The 11,878-nt window shown below is 46.0% G+C and overlaps 1 protein-coding gene across 1 annotated transcript; it reads right to left on the reverse strand.

Annotated features, from left to right (window-relative positions):
• Positions 1-1,704: 1,704 nt before the first annotated feature.
• Positions 1,705-7,444, reverse strand: T265_04379 (hypothetical protein; the record flags this gene model as incomplete). The annotated part of the gene is made up of 3 exons (XM_009169118.1): positions 1,705-2,046; positions 2,109-2,238; positions 7,332-7,444. The coding sequence occupies 3 exons, from the start codon at positions 7,418-7,420 to the stop codon at positions 1,705-1,707; spliced, it is 561 nt and encodes a 186-aa protein (XP_009167382.1).
• Positions 7,445-11,878: the final 4,434 nt, after the last annotated feature.

The following is an 11,878-nucleotide window of genomic DNA, read 5'->3' on the forward strand; positions in this document are numbered from 1 at the left end:
CTATCCAAGTCACCACGAAAACACATCAGCATACGCAAACGAAAGCTCGCCATCACAAACAGTCATCCCATTTTACCATATACGGACCATTCAACAAACAACAACAGCGATAAAAACATAAAACCACGACGACGGCAACATCTAAATCGAAAACAACAACCAACAACAAAGAAACCATCAAACGTCACAACTCGGGAAAACGCCACCCGTAAGTAGCGGAACGAAACGCTCAGCGCACGGCACCACAATCTCGCAGCTGGAACGTGGTCACTCTATCACTAATTTGGGAACCCGAACAGAAGTGTACAGTTTGTTAACGGAGCTGCCTTCGTTGGTGATGTTTTTCTTCCCGTTTCCTTGATCCTTGTTTGGACATTCGTTTAATTTTATTGGGTTAAGTATTTCACGGGAACCTCTGAAACTTTTCTCTTGTGCAATGTATAATGCAACGCAGAATATCACAGTCGCGAAATTGTACGGGTTTTCAGCGAAACGCTTCGAATAGCAAAGCATTCTGGAAACTGAAAGATTTCTGGACAACATCCTAAAATCGCTTTTGGAGCTTGCTGGACAAGAGAGGTACCATTTTGTTTGACTTTGGTCATTCAGTCAGACAATCATTATTCACGAGGAGCGTGGTTCATGTGACAAGATACAAGAATGTATAAACAGCAAAGTATTATGCAGAAGCTACACGGAACCCTTAACAATGGGAGTGAACTGTATTATTTTATTGCGGTTGGTTCCTACGAGAGGATGAACGGGTTTCGTAAATGACCATGAAACCCGAAGAGGAATTAGAAACAGTGACGTCCTCAGTGTCACTGCGCGTTTTATTGAGGGTTCACTTCGAACTCTAGCCGACCGAGTACGATCAGCAAGGCAACGGAGAATGTGTTATATGCAGAAGACCAGTGTCGCCAATGTGGACAGAAGATTCCCGAGGTATTCTGAATTGAGGTGGTTTATGCGTCGGAAACCAACCAACCAAACCAAAGGTTGGCGAGCTCGACTGAAATGACAACCGGGCGTCGGGCTATACCACCCAAAATCCACTTTCGCCCATTTACCTAAATAGGTATTCCGCTGCTATGTACGGGAGGGGCGAGATGACTCAGTGGTTAGAGCGCAAATTCGCTGACCGTGGTTCGAACCCGACCCCTGTCTCTCAACTTCTCCTGTCTAGGCTTGGGCAACCTGGCAGTATACCGGTCCTCATGCCTCCTTCAGGTGGCATGACAGCTAGGCACCGAAAGGGTGCTACAGCCAAACAACCGCTGTCATTTACGGAGGACTTGCTCAACAGCGGTCCATGACAGCAGTTCTGTGGGAAGTTTACTATCATTTAGAAGATGGCTTCATCCACCTTTACAGATAGTAACTCGACTAGACCGACCAAGAACCGACTATACAAAGCACAAGCCGACCATCCTGACCAAAAAATACCCGAGGAAAGTTGGAAGCTTTCAAAGAAGACACAATCATTTGTATATTCACAATTTTGAGCACACACAACTTACTCATAGCGAAACACGATTAGAGTAAGGACAGAGACGAGAATGCACTGGAAAGGTCGAAACATACATTCCAAAAAACACAGACGAAAAGATCCATGCGTCAACAGGACTACAGAATCAGCAGATACACAAAGAAATAGGGGTATATGTATAAAGTACCGATACACGCCAACCAGCCGTGTTTAAATTATCGAGACTTGCGCGCACTGTGTTGCGACCATAGGGAGTAGAGTTTGTACCCAAAATACACAGAAAACCCGTGCACCTGGACACAGAGTGAGAAGAAAATGTAAATAAGCACAATAAGTGGAAAACCGTAGAAAAAATGTCTAGCTTTGCGAGTTCCATAGTACTCGAGTAGTTCAAGCGCATTCTGGAAACATCCAACGACTACTGAACCCAAGCCGAAAACCACAGTACCCGTGACCGCAATGCGCATTAGGCCAGCTCGATTCTTGTTCAGCGAAAGATATCCAAAAACGGTAGGCACTAAGCTACCGAAGCACCATACATACTCCCAGAGGTTAGACTGCGGAAAAGGCCACTAATTGAAAGAGGTATGAGTGACCACCAGAGAAATGAGTAACTTACTTTCTCAACGAGCGAACGAGTTTTGAAGCCAAATCGTAGGCAAAGTTCGGGAAATAATCGAACGAACATCAGTAACCATAGCGCGAAGTGAAGCATAAAAACAACACGGATCCGGCGTTTAAGCAGCGGCCTAAACAGACCATTTGAAAAGAATGTAAGTGTACACTATCGCGAATACCAATAAGAACAAAAAACATAGTTACGTATATGTACCGACCCAAGAGTACTCACAAGAACCACGGGGGAAACCAAAATTCCCTGAATCCAGGGGGTCTCCTTAACCGAAGGGATGAGAACATACCTGAATTTCCTACAGAAATCAGTGCATCTATACCGAACCTGTGACACAAGACCAATTTGCAATCACACACACAACTCATGAACCGAAACAAATTCGTGAAGGCAATTCTCGCTTGATGGAATTTGGTCTTCTTGGATAAGAATGGGTGATAAATGATACAATATATTCAGTGTTGTTAGACCCGATGCCTCTGCGAACTTTTTAGTTTCCCCATAGGTGAAAGTCGTTAAAGTGTACTAAGTGAGAACATCTCCACATCCTGAATAGCACTGATTGTGGTTACAGTGATGGAATTCCAGTATAAAGTTTTGATGTTGTTCAAGAATTAGCAAGTGTTCTCTGTGACCAAGTGGACGAGTTCGTACGAACTTACAACGCGAAGCATCCTACTAACTTCCACGATATGTGTGTAACAAGGTGCTACAATTCGAGAACAAGGTCCTTATTGACGGCGCAGCGCAGTTTTAAGTAAAACTCACAGTCAAAGGGTGATGAGTTGGCACCACCCCGTAAACCTAGACCAGACGTTGATCCAGTGTCAGCTGTTTGGGGAAAGACGAAAAAGTCCTTGGAGTTGTTGCAATGCCCACTTATTCAGCAGAAAAGGTAATGGTCTCCCCAGAATACACTGCTAACTCTGTCGCCCGATGAGGTATCACTGCTTAGGTTTTGGTAGATGTGGTTCAGCACACCGAGACTACGCTGGAGAAGCGGTATAGCACTCATAAAAATGGAGTTAAAAACGAAGTGCCCCTTCAATTTGCTATCCCTCTCTCGTGCGCGCAGACGATTTCAATTTCGTAGCGAAGAGATTGTGGTTTAAATCGTGGCGTTAACTTGGCTAGCCGACCTTTATCCTACTTCATCCCTGCTGCATCGTTTACCACTGAAATCGGCATTTTCAATTCTAATGGCCTTCCCTACGTCTGATATCAGAACAATCGTCGCTTCATTGATTCCGCTTAAAGGGCGGAGTTTGCATCTCTACCGACTCCTTGTGTCTCATAAAATCTTGCCACTGACGTCTGTAAGCATGATTTTAAAATTTCCGGCTCAATCTCAGTCTAGTTCACTGTAACAAACACTTTTGCTGTTTAGCGGCCACCAGATTGCCAGGACATATGCCATTTATTCCCTTTGGTGAAGTTGATTGTGAGCAGTCTTCACTATCCGGCATCAGAATCTCGTATTCTCAACGATTTCAATTCCATTGAGTTTGGGTTTCTACCATGTTACACGCTCCAGAACATGCTGGCCACAAGACCAAATTTCCTTCCACAAATAAGCTTGTTCCCTTTTCAACACAAGTTCCCATCAGAACGGTGACACAACCCACATCCAATATCTATTAATGACCCCTTCCCCGCCCAGTCCCCCCCCCCCTTACAGCGGCACCAATTTTATATCATACTCGAACCGGTAATTCTAAATAACCCCACATCCCCTAAACTCTAAGCTGTCCAAGTAAACAAAACAGCCTTCCGGAACATGGTCGACTTTTAGATAGTTTGTTGTACAACCCAAGCTCACCGGATATATGAAAATACAGAGTACAAAGAGTTTTCACCAAATTCAATAGAATACCATCTTGACCAAGAATATTTAGAAAAGCTTGTCTGTCTAGAGCCAACAGTCCCTTTAAAGTCGAGGGGCATCGCGATTGCTTGTCAGCCGTACGTATGGCGCTGTTCAAACACTCTTCTGTCATGTCAGGATCATTCTTGATGTCCTATGATTGGCACCTCACGTGCCGATTATAGACGCCATAATGTAAGGGAAGTAAGTAGCCGTAAAACGATAAACACGAGAAGGCTCAGTCGTTAGAGGGCGAATTTACTGATCTGGGGGGTCCGTCGTTCGAACCCGACCTCTGCATTTCAGCTTCTCTGTCTAGGTTTGGGCAACCTGGCAGTATCCCAGCCCTCGTGCTTCTTTCTGGTGGCATAGCAGCCGGGCACCGAAAGGGTGCTACAGAAAACTGAACCATAATGGTTGAAGGTAGACTCGAGCACTTTTGCAGAACAAAAATACGACCAACTATTGGCCCAATTGTCTGGAAAACGTCCTCTTTCCATAATAAGTGCGAACCATTTGGTCAAGGAAGAACGCATAGATTTTTCCCTATCTTCGTAAAGTGCACATACTGCCTAGCAGGCCTACCGTGGTTCAAGGCAGAAAAACATTAACATTTCGCCAACTGAAGGGGGGTTAAAACTAAAAGACCACGGTTTAGAATGAGCGGGTTGAATGAAAGACATTGGCACAGGAGCAGAAGCTAGTAAACTGTTGTTTCAAAACCATTTCGCCCAGTGAACTGGACGATGGTCTTCATCATATGATAGGTTACCACTGGCCTCTTCTATTCATTGAACTTTCTGGTCCCACCCAACTGCTCCCTGATGATGTCTCCGCGTACAGTGACGAAACGTTTGCAAGTCAATTGCCAAGCTCGGCGAACAGATCGACAGCCATCAACAACCAATAACCACGTCTCCCTGTTTACACACAGCTATCATACAAGTAGTCGTCTAGCGGGATTATATTCCGAGCCCGAGGGGATAGATCGCCTCGCATCCAGGAGTGAGAAACCTTTCTGAGGCAATGGCTATCGAGTACGAGCTCGGAAACACCACAAGCAGTTCTCGACGCCACATAAAGACACGGTTTTCCTAACTCAGTTATAATCACTGCCCTCCAGAAAGGCAAATGCATTTCGTGCATTGCATGATAAGTTTTGGTACGTTTCTTCAAATCGTGGCTTAGCAATTTTTTCTAGGGGAAATTTATTGGAAATTTTTTCCCAACAAAAGCATTATCTGAATTAACCTGTGTATTCCAAAACGATCAGTATTTAGAGAGCAAACCCAGTACGACCGAGAAACAACTGAGCACAACGTTGCCAAAGACAATCGTTGCTAACATTGCGCTCTGTGTTCAGACTAAACGTACCACTAAGGCATGCCTCTGATGAACTGACACCCCATCCGTACACCATAATTATATCCTAGTTCTTCCTGATGGATAAGGGTGATGAGTTTTTGATAGCTGTCATTGTGCCAATGGGAACTACAGTTCGCTGGTGCATAAATGGTATTTCGACCAGTGCGAAATTTTATGGTGGTGGTTCGGGCAACACGGTGCCGGCTGTTCAAATGTATTCAGTCGAGCACCGAGGTCTTAGCCTGAAGCTGCTAGATCACTCGAAGGCTGACGCGTCTAAATGCAGAGGGAACCGTTAGTTTACCAACTGTGGTTAGACCCTACCTTCGAGTTTCAGAGCTGCAGCAGACGTCAGTCGATAGTACCTGGAGTACGCACAAGAGCAGCTTGCTGGTCAATCTGCCTAAAAGTCTTCGTGTTAAAGGGGGCAATGAAAACAGGATGCCTGAATAGCGGACGTGTGGCTGCAAGTTGGTCGGTGGCATGCACTGTGCCACTTTCATAGGTGTCCAACATACGTGCAGCTGGGATCTACATAAGTGACTGTCAAGTGGGACAGAACGGGAGCAAACAATCAAGGAAGACGGGAGACGGAAATTGTGTTTCTGCTTATGCACCACCATTGCAACGGACAGGATGGCGTAGTTGCATAAGGCATGATGATGAATTTATCTGTGAGGTTTTTTTGAACTGGACAAGGGGGCAAGTGGCCTTGGCTTGGAGGCCTAACCACAAGGCAGGAGTGGTCTATTTGAGGCTACTCAAGCCCAAATGTTTAGGAAGAGACTGTCAAAGGAAAAAGAAAGTTTCCAACTTCCAAGCTACAGGATCAGGACGTCGTGTTTGTCGGAGGTTTATCCACTGAACAACCCGGTAGGAGGGCTGCTGAATGGGTATCCTCCAGCGCAGTTTACTGGGTTACTGAGGTAACAGACCATTGCGCGACAGTAACGTCCACTCAACTCACAAAAGGTGTGTGGTCCTAGGTTGACAAGAATGCCAGTTTTTGTGCTAGGACCTGCAAGGAGAATATTCACATTAGAGGGTTGGGGGAGGAATATGTGAAGCTGTGAGGAGAGACGCGTCGATGGTAACCCTCTACTCTCTCCGCTACCCCCCCCCCACCGAACGGTCCGCTTTGTTGCATGCTAGGGGTACCAAGAGTCAACGTAAGTGACCTACCATTTTACTTGGTTTTCTTATGTTTTGTCTATTTTGGACCATCTGTCTACCGTGCTACTGACGTACACACAACAAATTTGGAGTTGCCAAGGTATATCGTCAGATTCCCTATATTCACTTCCCGTCCATGGTCTTCTAGCATCCCCAACATCCTCACCTAGCACTCTCGACGAAGAATGGAACTCTTGGTCAAGTGTTTACTAGTCCAGATCTACTTGGCGTCCTAGCCTATTATGAATTGGCTATTCACGTGGTTCGAACCCAACCTCTACCTCTCGACTTCCTCTGTCTAGGCTTCAGTACCCCAGTTCCCGTTCCTCCTTCGGGTAGCATGGCAGTTAGGCACCGAAAAAGTGTTATAGCTGAGCGATTTCTTATTTCCACTGCAACTCTGCCTTAACCGATACAATCTAATCGGTGCTTTATCACTACTGACTTCATTGGAGGTCAACGTGCAATGTTTCAAATTCCTAATAACAGTCCAAGTGTGAACATATGTGTATATGCTACCAAACTCACTGAGGACTGTTTCTTCTGTATTATGCTCTGTCTGAGAGTACTTTGATGATATTAAAACTCCACCAGCACCGTGAGTGAGTAAGCTCTACTCTTGAGCTCCACCTACACCACAGAGTCATCGGGATTATAGCGCAATAGCCAATCCTAATAGGAGCTCAGGAGCTTCATAATCATGTACTCAGCCAATAAACCTAACATGCTCAGTATGGCCTAAACACAGCAATTCTTCTGAGATAACAACAACCGCATAATCCGTCATCAAAAAGCATAGGAGAACCTACCCCTGATTGTATTGCATGGCTACTTTCTCTCTGTGGCGAAAGTCGGTACCATCAGTGCCTGTTGGGCGGGCGCCAGCACGGGAGGTCATATGGGTCACCGAAGTCAACGATCGGCACAACTGCAGGGCGAGCCAGGGCCTTTGAATACTGAAGCCTCATTGGTCAGATCATGACAAATGCAGGTGCACCGGATACAGCTGAAGGCTCGATAGTTTCAACAGAATTGCACACAAGCCTGAGGTTGGAATACTCGGTTTGGTGGACTGTCGATTTTAATCTTAGATTGCCGGTGCATATTTTAAAAAAGAGAAATGCATGGGGCTTGTGCTGCTTTCAAGTACGTCCGAAATTGTTCTTATTTCTTGCTCGTGCAAATTTGAGGAAGAACTCTTTCGCTGTTTAATCTATTTACGAAGTTATCACGTGTCATTCTGTCGAAGTTTTACTCTAAGGTAATCTGTCCGTGAAAACCTTTGTCACATTGCATTCCTCTTCTCAGGGGCATCCACTTTCAATAGTGAGCCAGATGACTACAGGGAGCGCTCCTCTACAATTATTTGATGACAGGGGACGAAGGGATGGTTTTCGATCGAATGTAAGACGTAGGATGCAATGTCATGCTTTTCAGGTCTGGTGGCGTCTAAGGGACGACCAGATAAGCCAATTATCTAACTCCCCTGACCAGTTTGTCTGTGCCAGCTGCCTCTACTCAATGGCGCTCCGTACCTAAAAAGCCAGCCATCCGACCAGATAAGCCAATTATCTAACTCCCCTGACCAGGTTTGTCTGTCCAGCTGCCTCTACTCAATGGTGCTCCGTAACTAAAAAGCGAGCCATCTTAAGCAAAACCAAGTCCTCAGCACTTATTGGAAGGACCAGTACGGAGGTTCCGTTTTAATCAGGATTGTTGACGAAAAACTGGCGCTTCTTTCTTGAGCTCGAAGCTGCGAAGAAGGTTATCCAGTTCTCTTATGCGCCAATCAACACCACAATAACGTCTCTAGCAGACAGTAGCGGGAGAGAGTCCGGACCGATCATCTGAGGGTCGGTCTCCCTAATCATCAAGCCAACAATACTGGCGCACCTGCTCCTAGGTGGCATCATCACAAAGCCGGAATGCGGATCGCTTCATGCACAGTGATTACGCGGAAAGGAAAGCGGACAAACATCTGGGCTTATAGCCACCTTCTCCTCCATCTACCGTGCAGAATGTGCAGGAGAGGATCGCCAGCATTCAAAAGGCGGATAGGAAAATTGAGCGTATATCCGAGGCTTGCATCCCAGAGGCGCAAAACTGAAGCACAGCCGTCCTAGATGGGAGGTGTGAAGCAAGCTTGCTCTTTTCTACTTATGGCCAACCCGATGGTAGTTATAGACCATTACACATTTGAGACAATGCAGGCGAAACCGGCTGCAATTCCTGATACGGTTTCTAGCCAGCCGCCGAGTAGTACCAACGACAGCGTTCCTCGAGAGGAGGCAGGCCACGCCTTGATGCAGCGTCCATCGCATGTGGATTTATCTTTGCATGTTTCTTTGGTGAACACTTAGGGCGCAGCGGTGATCTCCACTCCTAACCCAGAAGTTATAAGCTAAATTGCGTCAGCTACGCAGAAGCGGCCAAGTCTATCAGTAGAAACACCGCAAGCGTTAACCCGGACGTCGATGGTTGTTTTGTGGACCACACAACCACCGGGAGCGCAGACTGCCAGCCTCTATCCACATTCCGTCGAATAGGGTGCAGTAATTGGGTTCACAGCTCTTGGAATGTTAGAACGAGAGAATAATGAATAGAGCAATGAACAGAGCGTCAATCATGTTCATCACATATGACCTGCCTTATTGTGGACAAAGTCGTCGCTCATCGCCATGTTAGCCCATGCCACAAACCCAACAACAGTGTACCAAAATTCCCACGTGCACAAAGTTGGCCTTGCTGATGACGGACAAATTGGGGTCCACATAAGCACAAAGCACTGCAGTCAAATAAACCATGTAAAATTCGCTTAATCAAAAAGCTACTGGTTAGATTCAAGGCGGCGTCCTCTGTAAAAACAAGCCACTGAAGAACCACCAAGAGGAAGACTGCTTGTTCTTAAACGAAACAATATGGCCACAAAGATCCGTCTTCCCAGCCAAACTCCGCCGAGAAGCCGAAAAAACTTTCGCACGCAAGTTTACCGCTAACCCTTGAACAGCAACAACTCCAGTCGTACAAAAGATGGTAGTAGCAGTCATAGAAATTTTCGAACGCGAAAGAAAAAAGCTCGTCCCCTGAAACCGAGGGAGCGGCCCAAACCGGACAATCAGGAGCAAAAGAAACCTGCAAAAGAGGAACAGTTCTCGGAAACACCAAGTCAGGATGTGTATGTGTATGTCGCAGAGGCCTTTTCAGAGCTTCGGACTCAAACGTGGCGTGAAACTGATATCTCTGCTACCCTCTCGTCTCCCCACCTTCAGACATGGCGGAGAGAGTGTCGACGTGCGTGTCCACAGTCTGTTCTTTGAGATGTTGGACAATCAGCTCGTCTTGCACAGCCGTCGGTGATTGCACTTACATCACATGCCCACACCATATGCCACTAAGTCGGAGATTTCGGTTAGAGGGCTTCTCCGTTTTCCAGGATGGCTAAAGACTCAAGGGGGCGGATGGAGTCACTTCTAACTTATACGGGATCTTGCCCATCCCGATTGCCCTCTCTAACATCGATCTTACATCATTTTGTGAGGCATTGTGAATTCAAATCCCGCTGCGCGGGAACGAGTCCCTTCTCCTCGGTATGGTCTAATGTTTTCCCCCGCATTCACCGAAAGCTGACTACCTCCTCTTCAAATACTTGAGAAATTCTCCTTAAGCCACTACTTTACGCATCTCTTGCCGGTAAGCGATTTTAACGCTCCAAGTTCCGCTGGATGGCGCTGCGTCGGATCCGGTTTAGAAGAAACTTTGCATAGGCGCTGACCGAAGCCATCCAAAAAAGCGCCTGGGCTTAACATGTCACGGCACCCACCAGATGCTACGCATGACAATCAACCTCGCTGGATTTAGTTATCACCAACAAAAAGCACTTCGCTGATCAATTATTAATTAAAGCTTCACTGGACATAGTGACCAATATTTGCTGGTGTTCGATTTCATTTGGTACTGAACAAAATATCCGGGGCCTCAAACGGCTATTCTAAAATTCTGTTGTCCAGACTTCCTAGAAATCCGAATCTTTCTTGATGAAGTTAGACTGGGATCAGCTTTAGACTAAAAGTTATATAGGACCACTGTCCGGAAAGTTCACGCTATCGAGGCAATGTTCTTCCCAAAATCTAGCGCGCAGTTTAGGCTACCTGAAGCGATTTGTCGTCTTCTGGAAAATGGCCCGCAACTTTTTTGAGAGGCTAACTAAGGGTTACACGGAAGATGAGCTAGCATTTCTTAAAATGCGGAACCACTGTAAATCAGAAATCCACCGACTAAAAGGATGAAAACCAACCAGGATACAAAACCGATCGCAAAGACAGTATATGTTTTCATTAAGTACGTGAGATACCGCAGAAGAAACAAACTAACCACCTTCTTCTGGAAAATAGAAACGGGCATCTCTAAAGTAGTCTAATAGCACTCCCTGAAATCTGCAGGGTATATTATACATGCCTGTATTCTGTCCCAGAAGTCTCTACACATCCATACACTCAAACACAACTGCGAAAAGCCCCTAAACAACTTGGGTTTCGCCAAGGAGAAAGTCCGCCAACTTGTGCAAAAACAAATCCTTTCAGCTAGCTGGGGCAGGAAGAGGCTGTCAAGGAAACATCGCTTGCACTATCACACTTTTTCTATCATTTCGTCAGTCGATGGACGAAGGCAAAATTTTCTCTTCTACGAAGGAAGCGATTATCGCGCCCGTCTACAAATCTGGTGACCGTTTATTGCCCGGCAACTACAGACATATTAGCCCCGTTATCCGTTAGGAAGGTCGGATTACTGAGGACTATCACAGAATACCAAAACCCTACTGTGACATCCCAACTCAAATTAATCTTTGCTCAAATTCAAACAGTTTTCTCAAAAATATAGCCCTGTGTAGCCTTGAACCGCAGCCGGACATTGCAAGTGAACCTTGGTGTCAAGGTCAGCAGCGCCCCCTCAAAATATGGCGCGAGGCCGTTGAACTTCAACACTCGCCCTGTAATTCATAATAAAGCTTTTTTACTCCTTGCTAGCGACCCTTTTTCCAGCACTAGAAATTGGAGCTGGGAAAACACTCAGATATGACACTACCATGTTTTGCAAGGTTGTTCGACGAATGCTGAAACGAGCGATCCTAAATCACTTCACTACCGGAATTTTGGTATTCACAGTTCAAAACTAATCCCCCAAACCGCCCTTATGTGACAAACACGCTCGTATGTATGGATAGCTTAACCCAAGCCAAAGGCAAGCGACCCATATCGGACACCTCATTCATGACTTCTTTAAAGTATTTTAATGAGTATAACACGTCCCGCTGCTCCACAAGCTCAAGTCTTATAAATCTTCGGCGCCGATCTTCATT

This window comes from Opisthorchis viverrini, assembly GCF_000715545.1.
Source record: "Opisthorchis viverrini unplaced genomic scaffold opera_v5_72, whole genome shotgun sequence".
Classification (NCBI taxonomy): Eukaryota; Metazoa; Platyhelminthes; class Trematoda; order Opisthorchiida; family Opisthorchiidae; genus Opisthorchis; species Opisthorchis viverrini.